This window comes from Phyllostomus discolor, chromosome 6 (genome assembly GCF_004126475.2).
Source record: "Phyllostomus discolor isolate MPI-MPIP mPhyDis1 chromosome 6, mPhyDis1.pri.v3, whole genome shotgun sequence".
NCBI classification, from domain to species: Eukaryota; Metazoa; Chordata; class Mammalia; order Chiroptera; family Phyllostomidae; genus Phyllostomus; species Phyllostomus discolor.
In genome coordinates, this window is record NC_040908.2 from 145,994,913 (window position 1) to 146,015,680 (window position 20,768).

At 37.3% G+C, this 20,768-nt stretch overlaps 1 protein-coding gene across 1 annotated transcript; it reads left to right on the forward strand.

Annotated features, from left to right (window-relative positions):
- Window positions 1-793: 793 nt before the first annotated feature.
- Window positions 794-16,826, forward strand: DEPDC7 (DEP domain containing 7). Its single transcript, XM_028517599.2, has 9 exons — window positions 794-938; window positions 9,618-10,008; window positions 11,768-11,895; window positions 12,689-12,878; window positions 14,572-14,783; window positions 15,546-15,688; window positions 15,876-16,001; window positions 16,116-16,194; window positions 16,504-16,826. The coding sequence occupies exons 1-9, from the start codon at window positions 866-868 to the stop codon at window positions 16,695-16,697; spliced, it is 1,536 nt and encodes a 511-aa protein (XP_028373400.1). The 5' UTR covers window positions 794-865; the 3' UTR covers window positions 16,698-16,826.
- The last annotated feature ends 3,942 nt before the right edge of the window (window positions 16,827-20,768 follow it).

The following is a 20,768-nucleotide window of genomic DNA, read 5'->3' on the forward strand; positions in this document are numbered from 1 at the left end:
CCATTAACAGCCTTCCCTCCCCTTTTTATCTGGCTTCATTCTCTTTCCATGGCAAACTCTGTCCCTACCCTTCTCGTTGACAGTTACCTTGGAGGCAGCAACAATTACCCTGGCAGCCAGCCCCAAGACTTGCCAGATGCCCTCCCGATTATGACCTCTAAGCACTGCTCTCCTGGGCCAGATAAAGATTTGTTTGTTCTTTACAGGGAAGGATGTGTGAAAAGCTAGATGCATTTACTACCTTTAGATAATTTTAAGCGCTTATGTTCCAGACCCAACTACTAAAACACTGAACACGAACAGTTCATGTAATCTTCATAAAAAAAAAAAAAAAAAAAAAAAAAAACAACGTGAAGCGGGTTCTAATACTACCCCCACGTCACAGGTGAGAACCCTGAGGCACAGAGCAGTTAAATGACTAGCCGAGTCCCAGAGCTAATCTCCGATGCAATGTGGTTTGCCCTCAGCTAGTCCGAGCCTGCCAGGCACTTTCCCTCGCCTGCCCTCGGACGGTGCAGAGCGGCGGTGGGATGTGGGCCGCGTGAGGACTGGGGTAAACTCACAGGGCTGGACACACCGAAAGACTTTCTACCTGGACATCGCGTATAGAGTGGCCAGCTTTGTCCTTGAGGGCGTGGTCTGCACCTTTTCCTCGTGCGCAGGGCCGCGAATTACTCGCGGTCCCGGCCGGCACGTGACCGGGGCTGTGAGGCGCTGGGCTGCCAGCCAGGGCTGCGGAGCCTGCCTTCGGCCCAAGGCGTGGCTGGCGGGAGCCCCGCCCCGTCTCGGGCCAGTTAACAGGCGGGCGCCAGCTCCGACTTCCAGCGCAGCGGTCGGAGGAGGTGGTGTGTTGGCGGCTCTGCCCATGGCCACCGTGCGGGAGAAGGCAGCGAGGCTGAACCTCCCCGCTCTCCACAGCCCGGCGCAGAGGCCTCCTGGTAAGTTCTGAAGACCCTGTCGGGGAGAGTGGGGGTCACCGGGTAGGCTGGCAGGCTGGGGCTACGGTTCTTGCACGGGAGACACTTTCTGGATAAGCGGTATTTCAGTAGATAAAAGTTTTGGACTTTTAAAAAAAAAATTTCATGACATTAGGAAAGACGGTGAATTTTGCCACCAGCTTTAATCAATCTTTGGGGGCAGTTTTCTTACCATCTTGGTTTCTTTAAATGCCCAAAAATGAAAGGAATCGGATAATCAGTTATAAAATTCCGATTCTAGTGTGTCTATAACTCAGTAAATATAGTTAAGATATCCAGATAACACTTGGCTTTTTTTCCCCTTTAGATGGGTTACAACTTTTTGCCCTTTCTGCTTCTGCAGTGTGGCGTGTTATAGGAATTGGTTCCCTATCTGACAACAAGCCTTTCATTTGTAAAATGCTGCCAGGTGACAGTGGTCAGTGAATTGGCTTAGGTCAGATGGGGGCAGGCCTGGCTTGTGCTGACTTCCAATTAGTAATGCTCCTTTTCATTTTCAAGTGCCAGTGATATATTGTGATAGAACTACTTTTCATCTGTACTTTTCTAAGAACGATCATAACACTGACCTTATTTTGAACCAAGTTAAAGGATTCAGAGAAGCCCATGATAACTACATTCAGAATTTCTCTTTTTTTTTACATTGTGAAATGAAGGGAAATACTTCATTTGAAAATTTAAAATCAAACAATATTGGAAATAGTCAAGAGAAATCTTGAGGCTCACTTTCTGAGTGAAAGACATTCCCAAGTTTTACATGATTAAAAATATGGCATCCTGTTTTCCCCAACAGATGAAATAACAATTCTAAGCTTTGGGCATTTGTAAACAGGTTCTTAGATGGTGTAAAAGAGAATCATCTACTCAAAATTGAGTAGATGACTAGAGAAGAGTTGAAGTGCTGCTTAGCTGATTTGAACCCAAGGAAAAGACCACTGGTTCTCTGCATACCAGGTGCAATAAAAAGGCAGTAGCCTTTTCTCATTTATTTTGCTTGCTACAGTTGGAACCCTACCTGTTAGCATTTGTTAATCCCTCTTCCACACTTTAGTTGCCTTGTCACAGTCCCAGTGAGCACAGTAATAGGAGCCTCCATTCTTGGTTCCTTGCCATTCCCTTTCTATGTGCTCCGGCCAGCAGCTTTGTACTTTTGTTTCTCTACCAATTAGTAACTCGTCTGAACCATAAAGGGGCTGTAATGACCAGGGGCCTGATTTATGTAGAAATGAAGTCTGTATGTTAACTTTCAGCAAGTACTTCGAAGATACTTGTCTTTTAATATAAACAAATGAGAAAGTGGTATGTTATACTGCTATCCCTCAATACTGTAACTTAATTCTTTGAATTCACCTGGTATCACTTTTCCAGGGAGCTCAAAGTACTTCCCATATGCTATCTCATTAATCTGTATGAATTAAAGCAGCGGCCAATGCCTACTTTGGATGATAGGTCTCTTACCATATTTTTACATTGTTCTTATTAGTAGAGATTTAATTTACATACTTTTACAGGCCTGCAGCCTTCTTTTCAGAGGCAATCTCAGTTTTCATTCAGCATGACAATTCTAATACCATAGAAGAGGAAAACAAACTTTGGACTTCCAAGCCAATATGCAATAAAAGTGTTGTAATATTGGTATCAGTGTGCAGGAATTTTTATATACTTAGTCACAGCTGCCTAGCTTTAACACTCAAAACACAATTCTCTACCTTTATCTATTGTCAGGTTTGGGTTAGTGCCCAAAAATGTGGTCCTTTTCCTTTGTCTTGACAATTCTCTAGTAATGTTTTAAAACCTCTTTTGAAAAAAATAATCCTTAAATAAAATTCTCATCTTAAATGATTTAGGATATTTATATTTGTTATTTTCTGATACAGAATTAAATCTTCTGGCATATATCACATCTTGTCTTCATATCTGCTAGTGGTCTTTATTTAATTGAATACTGTTCAAACCTTGACATCAACATCAGGTGTTATGAATAGGTGAGGGGTAGTAAGCTCTTGAGGGCAGAGACTGTCCTCTTAGTTCAGAGAAAGAGGAAGAAAGATACCCTCCCTTTCCTTTTTATTCATTTATTGTGTGTGTATGGAAATGTTTTAGAGGATTCTTATATATCTTTTTACTTTTAACCTTTAAAATTTTAGAATAGATTTAGATTTACAAAACAGTCACGAAGTTAGTATATCAAGTTCCCATATGCCCTTCACTCAGTTTCCTTTATTAACATTTGAGATTAGTATAGTACATTTGTCACAGTTAATGAACCAATATTGATACATTTTTATTCACTGAGACCATACTTTACTCAGATAGTCTTGGGTTTTGCCTGTTGTCCTTTTCCTATTCCAGAATTCCATCTAGGATATTACATTACATTGAGTCCACATGTCATTATGTTCTCTTAGATTGTGAGTTTCCCCCTTTGTTTGCAGTTATACATCTATTAATTGCTGGGTACTGTGCTAGCTTCTTTACCTATATTGTCTCATATGATCCTTCCAGTAACTGAGAGAAGTGGAATTAGCTCTGTTGTGAAACAAAGTTAGGCAGTGTGCCCAAGATTGCATTATTAGTAAATGTAGAAATGAAGTCTGTATGATATTAGTAAATGATGGAGGCAAGAATGGAACCCAGGTTTCTGGGACTCCAAAACCCATGGTCTTATTTTACGCTTTGTGTTCACAGAACGTAGCACTGTGTCTGCTGCATTAACACAAGTTTCCATGTGTAAACAGTATTTGATCAAAAGTTTCTGAACTTTGGCACTATTTACATCTGCTTTGTTTGGGGGGCTGGCCCTATGCATTATTGGGTGTTTAGCAATATCCCTGCACCCTCAACCTACTAGATGCCAGAAGCACTCCCCTTTGCTCAGCCTGTGGCACCCAAATGTCTCTAGACATTGTCAAATGTCTAATGGGGAGTAAAACTACCCACTGTGAACTACTGTGTTAACCCTTCTTGAAAATTTTTTAGTAGTTGGCAGTAATTTACAACTAACAAGTATTGAATAACCAACTGTATTATGTAAAGCACTTTATAAGGCAATTAAATAATTTAAATTTCTGTAAGCTATAAGGAAATTTGAAAGAAATAAAGCAGTAGCTCACTGTTCTTCAATTTTTGTGGTAACTGCCAACAATGAGCTACTTGGAATTTTTTTCTTTTTTGGAGGGGGGACAGCTTAGTAACTGAAAATGAAAATAAAATTCTTGCATATTCGTTTTTAACATGTTTTAGTAATTCTGTGTATATATTACACTGGGATCTAATTTTACAACGTGTACATTGATCTTCTAAGGAATTAACATAATCTCTCTATTCAAAATGATTATGTAAGTGTTTTAGCCCTTCGAGAGGCTTTCGCAGCAGGACCAGAGTTGATGCTGACTGCACAGATCATGGTTGAGGCTGATTATCCCCTTGTAACTCTTGAGTAAGTGTAATTTCCTGACAAGCCTGTCTTATGACTTGATATTTAGGAAATTACTTCAGTAATAGCTTGATTATTTAGTGTGCATTTTTAGAAGTGAAGATGGTTATTTGTTGCATTACAAATATACATCAGAATTCAATGTTAGAAATTTAACTTTTTCATTATTGGTAACTTTTTGGTAGACTTCAAATACATAAAAGGGCAGGTCTTTGCTTTTTAAAAACAGATACTGTTTTCAAGCAAATAAAGATGAGGCTGTTTGAAAAATGAATGTTAACTGGCTCAGATTTATACAGTGCTTCAAAGCATGCATAGTATGTTATAGATCTAGTTTAAAACAATTTCTGAGTTTCTTGTTAGGTCATTTTCCAAAAAGCTTTTTATCTGGGATGGTCAAATTTTTTATAAGTTTTTTTAAAAGTGATTCTTTTTTTTATAAAGATTTTATTTATTTTTAGAGAGGGAAGGGCGGGGAGAGAGAGAGAGAGAAACATCAATGTGCGGTTGCTGGGGGTCATGGCCTGCAACCCAGGCATGTACCCTGACTGGGAATCGAACCTGCGATGCTTTGGTTCGCAGCCCACGCTCAATCCACTGAGCTATGCCAGCCAGGGCTGGATTGTCAAATTTTTGTATGCTTCATTTCTTACTACATTGTATTTGGTGTTCAATATTCATATCTAAATGGAGAGGTGTAATTTCAGCTTCTAAAATCCTACAATCAGTTTAGACCTGAAACCAGCCTTAACCATAGCATCAGCTCTTGTAGCAGCAAATGAAGAAACCAACCTCTAGATAAACCAACCTCTAGTTAAATCTCTTATCAGGGTGATTGCAGCTGGTTTGCAAATTCTTTGATCCTTTGGTCATAACTATTCTCAAACACATTTGACCAACTATAACTAAGGAAGCATCAAGATGTAGAGAGTGATAAATTTTAAAGAATTTTAAGCTCATGCAAGTGACGTTTGAGAACAAGCTGAAGTTTCGATTCTAGTTGCTAGGCATACAAAGCATTCATTGTATACTTCTGATCTCTTCAACCCTGTTTAGAAATCACAATAATTCATCTTACTGAACATGGTCTGCTACACCAATAGTCATTTCAGCTAGTAGATGGTGATAAATAAGAAGTTTCAAACCAGCATGTGGGGGATCTGTGTTCAACTGGTGAAGTCAGCATGTAAAAAACAGGTTATCCTGGTGTGGGTTTTGGCACATTTACTTGTTAGGTCCAGGGTATATTATGTATTAAAGTATCTGTATGAACATGAACTAGTTTGGGTCTGTGGGTGGTGATGCTTGAGGGGAAATATCCCAGGATGCACCGGTGGGGAATTAATGGTCAGTGAGAACAGAGGGGACCTGAAAGGGCCGAATTGTATCATGCCTGGAGGACTGTGGAAACACTGTATGGCTCACAGGTGCCTACTATCCTGCTCTAACCTGTTCTTTAATCTTTTATACTGTGTTATCCAATTTTCAAAGCTTCCTGATTTCCCATATTTAAGCAGCAAGTTAATACGGGGGAATTTATTCTTCACTTCTTAATTCCCATGGGCAGATTAGCCTTTTCCACATCATTGAGGCTGTGTATCCCTTCCCTCTTACCCACTTCAGTTGTCTTATTGATCTCAAATTAATAAGTGACCCAGCCTTATCTTTTAGAGTTTGTATGCTAACCTACTTGTAGCTCAGCTGACTTATTTGTTTCATCATTAATATTATCACTAGCCCAGAAGTCTGTTTCACTGGTACTTAAAGGGCAATCTGATTGCTACAAGCTTGAGTCTGGCTATTTTCCTTCCCTGTTTTACCCTGTGTACTGTGGACAAAATTGTATTTTATACAATATATAGTATAAAATTTATTATATACTGCCTTATTTTAGGAGTATTAACTACCAAGTGTATTTAAACAGCTTGGTTAAGGGTTCATAAATCTTAAAGTTGTGTATTTTGTTTCTTCTGATCTCATTGGCTCACTTAAAGCTCTTTCACTTAATCCAATTCTTCAGTGAAAGTTAATGCTAAAACTATCTGGTGGCTTGCTTTTTTATAAATTCAATTTATTGGGGTAACATTGGTTGGTGGCCATATATATCATATGTGTTATATATATATCATGTTTTTATTTATACATATATATATATATGACATGAAAGCTAGTTTGTATGTATTTTCTACCTGTGAAACTGGAGGAAAGTTTAATTCACTAAGCCTTAATTACCTCAAAATAGGATTATTAATAACTATTTCAGAGAAGTTTTTCAGGATTAAATGAGAGAAGGCAGAGCTTGTCACATTGTAGGTACTAAATGTTAGCTATTAACAGTATGATGAAGACATGAAAAAGACTGAAGAACAGATTGAGGTTCATTTGCGTCTTCACTATAATCTCTGGTAGTTTAGGAAGTTAAGCATGGTGATGGCTAACACTCCAATTTTTTTTTTTCAGGGCTCAAGTAATTTTAATTAAAGTAACCAATATGCCATTATGTGATTGTTTGGGGGTGGCTTTTCTTGGGTCCCAACATTCTCATTCCCACTTACACGAGTCCCCAAGATCTCAAAACATGTCCAGCACAACTCCAACCTTGGCCTACCAACCACACTTCAGTAAAAATGGCCCCAATATTCATCCAATTGATAACTGAGTTATCGGAAATCCTTGACACACCTTCCTCTCCTTAAACTCCTACATCCAATTTCTCACCAAATTCTTCCATGTCTATTGCCTTTCACCCTCTTCTAACGCATCCGCACCCACGTCTCTCATCCTGGGCCTCTGAAAAAGCTTCTAAAACGAGTCTCTTCACATGATAAACAAAGCCAGTCTACTTCCCCTTGGTTGTGCCCTAGATGAGCCGTAAACCTCCAACAAAGCTTGCACAGCGCTTCCCAACCCAAGTTTTCGCTCTGATTTCAGAGCTCAGAGCAGCTTTTCAAGCCAGGGGGCCCTCGCGCGGCACCAAACTGTAGTCACTACAGGCGTTTCAGCGGCTTGGTCGCACACTCCTTTTGTTTAGTCATCATGGTTGGAAACAGGACAGCTGCTCCGGGGTTCTCAACACCGTGAATGACCTGGACATATTTTGAGATTCCATCAAATGCCGGATTCTGGCTTAATTCAGTAGAGACTACATGACTATACCAGTAGTCAATCTAGTTCCACCTTGATTTATCCAGTTGATTGTCTGTAATTTCATTCTTAAAACTGCTCACATGATATTTGGAAAACTGGCATCAGTTTCTTCCATCTTAGTTTATTACTGAACTATGTACCTTGAATTTGAAAATGGAATTTTTATAATTAAGAATCAATGATTACTTTAAAATAATATAATAATGGGTAGATAGTAAATTAGCCATCAGCTTTTGGTATTGGAAATACACAAATAAACAGTAAAGGGCTTTATGTGTGTGTGTTTGTATGTTAGTAATTTTCATGGTACAGATGTTAAAATTTCTAGTAGCTATAAAATTAAGTGTAATGGTTCACTATGCTCATTCTATTACTTGCAACACAAAAGGTGAATTCCAATTGACCCACTTAAAATTTATGACTCCAATGCATTAAGGGGAGTTTTAATGTCCTTCAGGAACTTATCTTTGTTTTCACCTCATATATTCTGTTTCATCTAAGAAGGAAGAAAGGTAATCTCCAGTAGCTCTTTCTTTAATTATAATTCCCTTTATTCTTTACTGTTGTAGTGACATATTATTTTCCATCTTAGATTCCCTTAAGGGAAGTAATAAGTTTTCAACTTCTCTGTCAAAATATCCTAAAAATAAAGGAAGTAATACATTTAACAAAAATGGACTTAAAAAATTAAGAACCACTGAATATTCAGAGGATCACTGAAAAGTATGACGCATAAAAAGGCATAGTCTGTGTTTATGTAAAAAGAGAGAGAAAGCAAAGAGCAAGCCAGCCAGCCACCAAAGATGATTAGCTACAGTTCCATCAGCTTACTAAACCAAAGGTCCATTTCCTTTTCTTTCAGTGGTCTCTCCTTTTCTTCTTTGTAGTTTTGCCAAATATTAGTTTGTTACAATGAAGGAAAATATGATAAGAAATCTTTGAAAGCAAGTTTTCTTTCTTTTTTGTTAAGCTAAAACCTTGTTTTATTTCTGTTCTTTTTTTATCTTTGCAATAGGCTGCAATAGGCTCCTGCTGGGCAGAAACCAAACTGTTAGTTTTCCCTGCTTACAATGTACTTAACTCATAGCTGGCATAGTAGGAAGCTTTAAAGGTATTAGTTTATTCCAACAACTGTGTGTGTGTGTGTGTGTGTGTGTGTGTGTATCTATAATTGTACCTGTATCTATTCTATCTGATGGATAAATGCTTTAAAAATAATATAGAACATGGGGGTAGGAATGCAAAGAAAAAATAAATACAATTATACAGAACATGAGCCAAATCTTAGTATTACCTCTTACAATGTCTGGAATTACTCAACCTCTGTGAATCTGTTTTCTATCTTTCAAAAAGATAGAAGCCTCGTAGAGTTGCTATGAAAATTAGATCATTTTATGCATAAAATGGCATTAAACAGAGTTCCTTTCACATAATTGGTAACTGCCACAAGATCCTACTTGATCTGTACCCTCCCATCCCTAAAACCCATCTCCATTTCTGTCTGATCTCACTTCCTACTGTTCTCTCCCTTGGTCTCCCACTCAGGTCATGCTGGCCGGTCTCCTTCCTCTTCTCAAGACCTTTGCTCTTTCTGTTCTCTCTGCTCTTTCCCCGGGTATCTGCACAGCTTGCTTCCTTGGTTTTAAAATGGTGCCCAGAAACTCATCATATTATCAGATAGGTGTTTCCTGACATCCCATCTATAACAGCATTCTCTTCCTCAACTAGCTTTATTTTTCTCCTTAGCATTGATGTAACACATACGTATTGTCAGTATCTCCCCATAATGTGTAAATCCATCACAGGGACTGTTTTTTTGTTGTTGTTTTTTTTTTTTTGCTCACTGCTGTATGCAAGCACATAGGTCAGTGTTTAGCATATGGTAGAAACTAAATTTTTAAGTGAATTGTTACTAATAATTCAATATTTTAATAACAAGCTGACATCATAATTGCTTCTGATTACTAACTTTGGAAATTGTCACTTTTTGCTTAAGGATTGCTTGGACCTTATCACCAATGAATAAGGTTACTCTGTGATGTTTTTTTCCATTCCAGGTTTCAGTGTGGCCCAGAAACCATTTGGAGCCACATATGTATGGAGCAGCATTATAAACACTCTTCGGACACAAGTGGAGGTGAAAAAACGAAGGCACCATTTAAAAAGACACAATGACTGCTTTGTTGGTTCGGAAGCTGTGGACGTCATTTTTTCTCACCTAATTCAGAATAAATATTTTGGTGATGTAGACATTCCTCGGGCCAAAGTGGTAAGAGTATGTCAAGCACTTATGGACTACAAAGTATTTGAAGCAGTTCCAACCAGAGTCTTTAGAAAAGACAAAAAACCTACGTTTGAAGACAGTAGCTGCAGCCTTTATAGATTCACAGCAATACCTAACCAAGACAGTCAGCTGGGCAAAGAGAACGAACTACATCCGCCTTCCAGGTTGGTATACAACGTAAGAGTGTCATGGGGATATTGGCAGGATTTTGTCTACTTTTTAATGAGATGCTGACTGGCTTTATGTTCCCTTTGAATTAGTAAATTAGGCAAAAATGTGGATCTGTGGATATAGTTGATAGAGTGGACTTTTATTTATTTGTTTCTGCTAAATATAAAATATGAACAATCAAACTTTTTTCCTGCTTCAGGTTACAATTATCATGTAAAAAAAAAAAACGGTAGAGAGTTTATGCACAAAGTGGTGTGAGAACACAGAAGGTGAAGGCAGACGGGTCGGGTATCACTAGACTCCGCAGACTGGCAGATGTGAAGTATAAAAGGCATGTGAGAGCCAGAATGCATAGGTTTCATGTGACATATTAAAGAGTTTGTGCTCCATCATACCGTTTTGAGAGGCCACAGAAAGATTTTAAGCACAATGAGATTACATTTTAGAAAGGTCATCCTGGTAGCTGTATGGTCAATTTAAGGGGGACAGCTAGTTCAGAATCTATGGCAACACTGCAGTCTACTGATGAGGGTGAAGAAGCAGAAGTAGTGGAGATGAGGGCATTATTTAAAGGTAGGCTGTAGCACAGAACTGTAAAACCCAGTGATTGGAATGGATGTAGGTGATGACTACAGAATGAACTGAGTTATTTGTTATAAACAAAACTTTTCTTTTATTCTCCTCAGCTAAACTATGTAGAGGTCATTGAAGCTTTTATAATTCAGAGCTGACCCAAAGTCAGAGTTTTGGTGTATTGACTTTCAATATTTTAAAACTCCATATTTATTTAATTTAATTTCTTTTATTGATTGATTTTAGAGGGAGAGATGGAAGAGAAAGAGGGAGAGAAACATCAACTTGTTGTTCCACTTACTTATGCATTCATTGGTTGCTTCTTATATGTGCTCTGACCAGGGATTGAACCCTCAACCTTACTGTATCAGGACAGTGCTCTAACCAACTGACCTACCTGGCCAGGGCTAAAACTCTATACTTAAAACATGATAAAATTTGCCACTGTATGTAGGAAGGAAATATGATAAGGTAGGGCATAGTCAACACTTTCCAGATGCAATTCCACATGCTTTATGTGAAAACCTTGTTACCTGCATGCATTTAGGAATTTGGAACTTTGGAGATTTTAGAAAGGTATTTTGTACATATATCATAGATAACGCCCCTAGACTGATCTAGGATAGCATGTAGTAATCAACTTGTTAATATTTTTTTCAGTAAACAAAATATTCATACTAACTGGTATAAATAAAAGCTATGGTAGTCTCAGGACAGATTTTGTCATCAAATGAGTTCTGAATATACTAAAGATTTTTCTAAGGTTTCAGAATTGGGGATAAAGGATGTAGATCTTTGGAAATTATTTGGAAAAAGATTAGCACAGTCTACCAAAGAATGTCCCAGAAATAGACATACCTGATAAAAACAGTGAGCCCAGCAAAGCTTTTTAAATTTTTAGTATGCTTACTATTTTTATCAAGTATATCTATTTCTGACTAAATTTTATTCATTGAATTACTTGAGTCTAAATTTTCAAAGGAGAATTTAGTGCATGTATATTTAGACTTGATTTAGAAAAAGGTGGGATGTTTTGTATTTTATCCTGTTTTTAGAATTTGCTTTGGTGTGTTTTTGCTCTGAAACGCATAAGTTTTCCAGAAACTCTTGACTCTTGCATACTGAAATATTTCCATAGGCTTACTAATAAACATTCACTTATGAAATAATTCACTTTAGGTTTACAGATACACTATTTAAATCATCTGACATAAAATCGGCAAGTTTAGAGGATCTCTGGGAAAATCTGAGTTTAAAGCCGGCTAACTCCCCTCATGTAAATCTCTCTGCAACTCTGTCTCCACAAGGTAAGGTAAAGATGGTACAAGTAAGGAATAGAAGGCTAACTTCAAATGAAGTTATTTAAAATGTTTCCATCTTAACCTTTCTAGAATTTAAATATGCAAAGCACAAAGAAAGAGCGCACTGTGTATTAAAGCTGTTTATATTAAGTTTCAACAGAAGTCTATTATCTTTAACAAATAGATCAGTGTTGCAATTCTTGAACACTGACTTTTGTCCTATCAGCTGGCTGAGGTTCAAATCTGAAATGTTTTGCATGCAGATTTTTATTTTAAATATGTTCTCAGATATGTCTTTCCCTGAGATTTTATTAGGTTAAATAAAAAATTGGAAGTTACATTAAAATAGTAACATAAATCTTATGTTCTTCTTTGTCTGTAGGAATGGAATATAGTTTAATGACTGATTTCCACCTTCCCTCCCCCCTCCTAAAGTTGTGGAAACCCTGAGTGGAATAATTTGCAGCCAAGGGTTTCAAACCAGTTTTCAGATTGAATGAATCATTCTTTCTTCCAAAGTCCTTATTAACATGTTATATGACTTGATGGCTTATCTCTGCCATATTGCTTTTTATAGTACAAAAATGAAAAGAATTCCTGTTGTCCAAAGTCTGTTCTCCTACACATTAAACAAATCTTAAATTGTTTTAAGAAACCACTTCGTAAGGTTGACTCTTTGTCTCTCTCTCTTTTTTTTTCTATTTGCCACAAATTTATTACCTTAGACCTGCCTACACAAATTTGTGGTGAACATTTAGTAACTATTGTTACTTTTTACCTTCTCATTTTTCCTGTGTAGTTGTTAATGAAGTATGGCAAGAAGAAACCATTGGGCGTTTACTACAACTTGTAGACCTTCCACTGCTTGACTCCTTACTCAAACAGCAAGAGGCTGCACCTAAAGTTCCTCTACCTAAGAGGCAGCCTGACTTGGTCAACAACAGTAACTATCTGGATCGAGGGATTCTCAAGGCTTATGGTGACTCTCAGTATGTGGAAATACATACAATAATTCGAATGTGCTTTAAAATGATCATAGCTAACGGTTTAACATAATCTTTTGAATTTTTCTGTCTGTACAATCAGATATGCATTGTCAGTTGATATTATCAGTATTTGGAAAGTGAAGAATGAAATCACCTTGGTAAAATTAGAAAAGGTGATTTATATTCCATTATTTTTCATATTCATTTTTTCACATATAACTTACTTGCACATCAAGTGAACAAAATGATTATTCACCATCTTCTTATCTTTGTTAAAATGTAGGTCTGTCTGGTCTCTTAAAGATGTCTGGTCTTCAAAGAAACCTGGAAAAAATGAACAGATTTGGCAAATTGTTAGACTCCTTTGACTCCTTTGACCACATATGCTCTTATATGCCACTGGAATACGTGTTAAATATGTATTTTTAAATTAACTAATTTTATTAAATATGAAAGTAACTTTCATTCTCACCTCTGTTTACTATTCTCCTGAATATAAATCTTAAGGTTTAAAGGCTTAAATTAACTTCAGGTGCTAAGTGAATGATGCCTTTTATTTCCTTAAGGAAGAATGCTATATTCCTTATAACTTTGAAGCTCTTTTCCTAAATAAAATTACTAAAGGTTAAAATCTTATCTTTTTAAGCTTATGTGATTTTTAACTATTTTGCACAGATAGTGTTCCAGTAGTTAGGAAGATGGAAATGTTAGGAAGGAGTACAACTTACATTTTTAGTACTTCACCAGCTCTACATTTCAATGAACTATTAAACAGTTGAATGTCAAAAGCTAGCTTAAAAACCTTACGTGAAAAAGTTAATCCCAACATACTAGTTATTTAACTCTGCATGTATAATAGGAAGCCTATTATTCTATGGGAATTTAAATTACATTTCTTCAATCTAAAGTAATGTGAAAACATTATTACCTTAAATTTTAAATACAGAATCAGAAATTGTGCTAGAAGTAACATTAAAGATTTTCTAGCTGCATCTTACTATAAACTTGATGAAACTGGTATCCAGAGAGGTGATGCCCACAATAATGCACCTGGGTGGTAGATTAGTTGTCCTGAGAGTACAGTATATGACTCTTTTCTTAGACTATGTATTTTAACAAATTGAATATTAGAAATTATTTTATGTCTTGAAAGATAGCATTTTTCTGAAGTTATCCAGCTGGTATTTTATTAGAAATAGTAATTAATATTTAATTATTCTGAAACCCTACCTTATCTTTCTCTATTCTGTCCTAGCCAAAGTGGGAGATGATAGGTCATACACAAAGCTCTGGAGTGAAAAACATTACATTAGAAAAACAGTGGTCTAGAAGTCAGATCTGGGCTCTCATCTTGCCTGGGACCCTCAGAGCAAGTAACTTAGAGTTTGTCTCTACTGTAAATGTAAAAAATAGAATGTAAATTTTGATGTCCTTTTCTGTTCTATATTGTACTGGATAGCTTGTGTTTTCACTTTTTTTTAAATGTAAGAAAAAGAAGATACATAATAAGCCATACCTTTTATCCGTGATATGTGACCTAGCTATATATTAAAAAGTTATACATATCTTGATCTAAGTGTATAGAAATTTATCCTGGTGGCAAACTTGAAATAGCTAGTAAATTGGGTACTGTATGTGAATCTGTTACTCTTCGCTTTTTAAAATGGTTCTTTCCTCCTCTCCTCCCCACTCACAGGGAAGATGAGTGGCTCTCTGCAGCAACTGACTGCTTGGAATACCTTCCAGACCAGATGGTGGTGGACATCAGCAGAAACTTTCCTGAGCAACCAGATAGAATAGACTTAGTTAAAGAACTTCTGTTTAATGCCATTGGCCAATATTACAGTAACAGGGAACCTCTGTTGAATCACTTATGTGATGTTCATAATGGAATTGCAGAACTCTTAGGTAAGTAAGATCTGAACAGATACTAGAATTTGTCTTTTGGGTGAAACAAGAAAAAGTTAATTGCCCTCAAAATTAATCAGAATGTTACAACTTCAAGCTGGGAGTGGATCTGGATTGATTTCATGGAAAGTACGTTTATTCCAAAACTTCTAGGGACCATTTGGAAAAAAGACTTCAATAAGCTATAAAGTTGGCTCTAACTTCTGGTGGCCACAGGAGAATGCTGCTCTCATTCACTGGAAGCTTATTAAGCATAGAGCAGCAGTTCTCTGCTTTCTAAAGTAGTACCACCAGTACCACCACCACTCCCCCTTCAGTCTCTTCAGAATTGGCAGGCACTCTGCTTTGTTCTTCTACTGATAAACCAGACTGTTCCACATGGTTTATTGAAAACAAATTGGGGGATTTGCAGATCCTTTCTGTTTTTCTCAGGTAGAATTGGATACATCAATATTGTACAAACAGGGTACCCTTGGAATGTACTGAATAATGAAAAACAGGCTGGGAATTTATGTACAAAGCCAAGAGTTAGATGTAACATCCTAAAATTATTGTATTACGAGGATTTAGGGTATTAGTTGCCAATTTGAAAATACTCTTCCTTGACGGTATCGGTCGTTTATTGTAAATCCTAGTCTTTTTGTTTTACTTTTGAAAGTTGTTTTAAGTTTACTTTTTAGCTTAAGCTTTAATTTGAATATTGTTCCCTTTAATATAGTCATATTTGGTCAAAATTAAAAGTACTTTTTCCTTTGGCTAAAGTGAATGGGAAGACTGAAATAGCATTAGAAGCTACTCAGCTCTTTATAAAGCTTCTGGATTCCCAAAATAGAGAAGAATTTAGAAGGCTACTGTATTTCATGGCTGTTGCAGCACATCATTCTGAATTTAAACTACAGAAAGAAGTAAGTCTTTTGTCTAAATGTTAATTGTATTCAGTATCCTTAATACCTATAGGACCCACGCATCAGATTATTCCATCATCAGCATCATGTATGCTGAAATGGAGAATAGCTATTAATATTTGATATTGACTTTTATATTGAATCTCTAAATATATACCATTGGGCATGTTTTGTTTTCTTTTTATAGAGTGACAACCGAATGGTTGTGAAAAGGATATTCTCAAAAGCTATTGTTGATAATAAAAATTTATCTAAAGGCAAAACTGATCTTCTGGTACTCTTTTTAATGGATCATCAAAAAGATGTTTTTAAGGTAAAACTATGATAGTTAATTTGAGCTTATGTAATAGTCACTAGATTAAAATGCATTTGAATAATGTCTGATGTCTCTTCTTTTTCTTTCTCTCTCTCTTTATTTTTTTTTAAGATTCCTGGAACTCTACATAAAATTGTCAGTGTTAAGCTCATGGCCATTCAGAATGGAAGAGATCCAAACAGAGACACAGGTAATCTGAAAAACATTATTTTCATAATCTTCCAAAGATATATTCCTACTGTTTATTTGAAAGTGTTTTTGCTAGAAGTAGTTGAACTTTAATTACAACTAAACTTGAAACAATCTCCTCAAACTTAGCAGAGAGCCTCTTTTTGCTCAAAAATCACTTGACCAGGGTTAGAAATCAGCAGTGCTTAGCATCTTCAGTGCATTTTACAAAATGGGGAACATAAAGATATTGCTTGATTTTGCTTGATTTTTTGTCCTTAAATCTGAAGAATCGATTCATTAACTGAACTTTTTACTTTTAATATTTAAGGATATGTTTTTTGCCAGAGAATTGATCAAAGTGATTATTCTGACCATACACAGAAGACAACCAAGGATGAGCTACTGAATTTATTAAAAACTATTGATAAGGATCCAAAATTGCCTGCCAAAGAGAAGAAAAAATTGTTAGGTCAATTTTATAAGTGTCACCCAGACATCTTTATTGAATATTTTGGAGACTGAGTTTCTAATGTCTGTATATAATTTGTGTATTTTAAGCGTTATGTATCCTAAAGATCCAATCACATTTGTAATTTTGAATGTTCTTCTAAATATGAAACTGTACTTAATAAAACTTTTTTTTGGTATAAACTTTTGTGTCTGAAACTGAGTTATTAGATTGTATATTGCTGTTGAGTATTGACCTCTCTTAGGTGAGCTGATTTATAATTATTGTGCACAATACATTATTAGAACATCATAGGAATTTAATGATAGAGTATTTACATAAGAAAGCATTAAACAATAATGATCTCCATAATTATGAATCAATAGGAGTGTGGTTTGTATCGTAACAGGTTTACTTACTGATACAAGATTTGATGGATTCGCTAATTACCATAAACCGTAGACAAGTCAGAAACTGAACTTTCCTAATACTTTTGAAAACTTTATCATCCTTTAAAACTTATTGTGGAAAATTCCAAATATATATATGGAGAATAGAATATTGAACTCACACGTACCCAGTTTCAACAATTGTCAGGTCATGGCCAGTCTTGTTTCATCTGTACCCCCACCCATTCCTTGGTCCCACCCCAGCAAATTTCAGACATCTTATAACTTCACCTATAAATTTCAGTATGTTTGACTAAAAGATAAGATATTGAAAACATAACCACAGTATCACACATACACAGACCCACAATTCCTTAATATCATCAAATGTGCGGTCAGTGTTCAAATTTTCTCATCTTAAATAATTTTGACAGTTTATTGAAATAGGGATCCAACTTAGGTCCAAAACTTGCAATTGGTTAATGTGCTTCTTAAGTCTCTTTTAATCTATAAGTTCTCTGCTTTATTCTTCCTCTTCTTACTCACACATTTCCCTTCCCCTCCCTCCCTCTTAGCCTAATCGCTAATTCATATCTGCTCGTGTATTTCTTGGTCATTAGAGCTAAAATCTTTAACATCTTTTTATCCATGTTAATGATTATTTTGGAACTACTGGACTGTCAAGATATATTTAGTAAATATACAAACAATAAAATACAATTTGAAGTTGTTCAACCTTACAATAAAACTAACAACTTAAAACAAGACTGAACTTCATCTGTTTAAACTTACACTTTTAATGAAAGGTAGGGAAAACTAAAATGATGCACCAATATGCTAGCATGTCAAATATTAAGATATAATTGATAGTCTTTACAAGGGAGAAATTCATAACTTCATGTGGGCTTTTTGTTTGCGTATGCAAGAAGGGAAGGCAGCTCTCTTTACAATGAAGTGAAATGAAAGAGAAGATAGTTCATGGTTTAAACGTGATGAAGTTTTCAGAAACAAACTACTTAAAGTGGTGAGACCATAGTTGGCAGAGCAACTGTGTGTGAGCTACCTGGTTTGCAACCTTTATTTTGCACATATTCAAATGGCATGATTTTTTGGCAGCCAAAACTAACACCTCTCCTTCAGGGCAATGGAGAATGAAATGCCTGATTATATTCACAGTCCTAGAAAAAACAGCATTCTAATAATGATAATTTCATGGAAAGTCTAGTAAAACCATAGTTGACCTCAACCTTCATAAGAATAGGATCAAGTTTTCAGAAACACCAGTCATGTTTACTGCAGGCACTGTCAGTAGCACCCCCAAATGCCTTGGCAACCCTCCTGTATCAGTAGAACTGTCAATCATTTGCTGTGTGCCCTCATTCACTCACTCAGAATGCCCTCCTGGGGACCCATCCCCACTTACACACCTGATTTGCAGGTGTCTGTGAGACTCACCACCAACCTAGCTGAGACAGCCTACCTGTCAAATGAGATAGACTTTGCACAAAATTATCATGGCCAATCAAATTCTGTATATAAAATCTAAACTATGAGGGAACAACAACTAAGAAAACAAACCAGTCTGTAGTGCAGAGAGAGGAGTGAAGCACACCGCAGCAAGAAGCAGAGATGTGATGAGAGATCCTGTGTGACTTGAGATGATAGAGTAGTACTGATCTCCAGGGCAGCTTCCAGCTTTCTCCTCCCAAGCCCTATGCAGCCTTGCAGTGAACTTCCTTTACCTTGAGGCAATTTGAGTTTCTAGTCTTTGCAGCCAAAACTGAAACATGCGTCAGTAGGTTTTTAATATTTAAAGGAAACAACTTAGAATATATCAAAAGGTTACAAGGCATTCCAAGCCCAATCAGTAGTTTTTGTATTGTCACAGTGTCCTCTCCACATGTCAAAATTGTTTATATTAATCCAAAGAAGGTAGGGTACTCTCACTAGGGGCCTGAAGGTAGGAGGTGGATCTTGCTAGGAAGGTGACTCTAGTCTGGCTATACCTCAGAATCACCTGGGAAGCTTAAAAATTCTTGCCTGGTATCACCCACCCTCCCACACCAAGTTAAGATGATAGTTTTAGACTGCCCCCAGGAGATTCTAAGGTGTAGTCAGGGTTGAGAACCACTAATATGGAGACTCTATGGTATATCAACCTGGACTCAGACCTGAGAACTGAATGTTTTCTTTGTGAATCTTAGTTCCAGTTAGTTGAGTATCTTAAGGGTTTTTTTCCTGCTAGTGAATACTCATCCGAGGATGTGTATGTGTATTTAGGAAAAAATAATGTGCTACTTAGCAAATGGCTTGAGGGTGTTGTATTGCATTCTTAGCCTTCAGTGTCAGCAATAACTGCCCACACGTGATCTATTTACTAGTAGTGTTTGAAAGCACCAATTTCACTCCATCTTGTTTTGTTCTAATTCGTTAAACAGGTAAAAGACAATTATTACCTTATTTTGTTTAAGGCGCATGTAATTTATGTTCAGCCTTAAAGTATTCCTTACAAATGAGCAGTAAGGAATTACATACCTTTTACTTTTTAAGATTAGGCACAAAAGCTATTCATGTTTGCTATCTTACTGCTAGAAGGGGGGAAGCACGGCTTCCTTGGAGTAGCCCCATGATCATTTCAACCCCCACTACCTGAGATGGAGGAGAACAAAGCTCCAAAATGAGCTTGTCCTAACAGTTTTCCTTTCTAGAATTCAGATGGAATATATGCTCCAAGGGGTCCCTGTGTTTATGAACTACCTAACCCGAGCTGAACCCTTGTGGAATTGTCTGCCCGCTGGCCTTCAGTCTTTTCAGGGCTAAAATCTTGGCTCTTCCCATTCACAAAATGTAACAGCCACTTACATCTAAGAGATGACCTCCCAAACCAAACCTCATCTGTGCCATGAAAGCTGTTACCAGACAGGAGGCCTGGCCCTGAGTGCGTCTGCCTAGGGCTAATGGGTAGAGTGTGGGTTCTTGATTTCATGTAGGAAAGATTTCCCCCAGGTGCTTTACAAGGGAACATTGATTAAAGCTGGACAGGGTAAATAAGGAGGGGCTTAGCACAGAAGCAGCAACGGGAGAGCCTAGGTTGGGCTGCCTTAGCTCACGGGGCAATCAGAGAAAAGGGGGCTTTGCGGACAGGGTCAGGGGAGTAGCCTGGGACAAGGTGCCGCTGCCCCTTGCTCCTCTGGTTGCAACTATTGTGGGGACCCTTTGATTTTAGGAGAAGCGTGCCTGTTGGGGAAGAAGAGTGGGAAGAAGGGGAAGAGAATGGCGCGGGCTGGGTCTTTTGTCTTTGAAGTTTTTCTCTCTCTCACTTGCAGGGGGTAATCTTAGGAGGGGTCTTAGGAGAGGAAGTTTCCAGAAAATATGTTTTCCAGGTGTGCTCTTTAAGGGTTGTGGTCTCCACTGACGGGTCAGTGCCAGGGAGGGGGTCCTTGGTCATTGCAGCTGGACCTGGTGTTGCCCACCTGGTTTTGCTGCTTTTCTGGGCCTGGAGCTGAAATACAGCTGAGGCCTAGATGTTATCTGGGGGGATGGGGGTGGGGTTGGGTTAGGGGGGGCTCACCTCCACCTGTACTTGGCTGTAAATGGTTTGGCCAGTTTGTTTAGCTGTTTCCTTATTCACTCACCAAGGAATTGTCCTAGCTTCTCACTGTCCTGCCTCAACGCCTAGCCATCCAGGCAGTGGCCATCACTTCTTTTAACAGCCCAAATGAGGGGAGAGGAATATAAAGTATGTGCACCTATAAC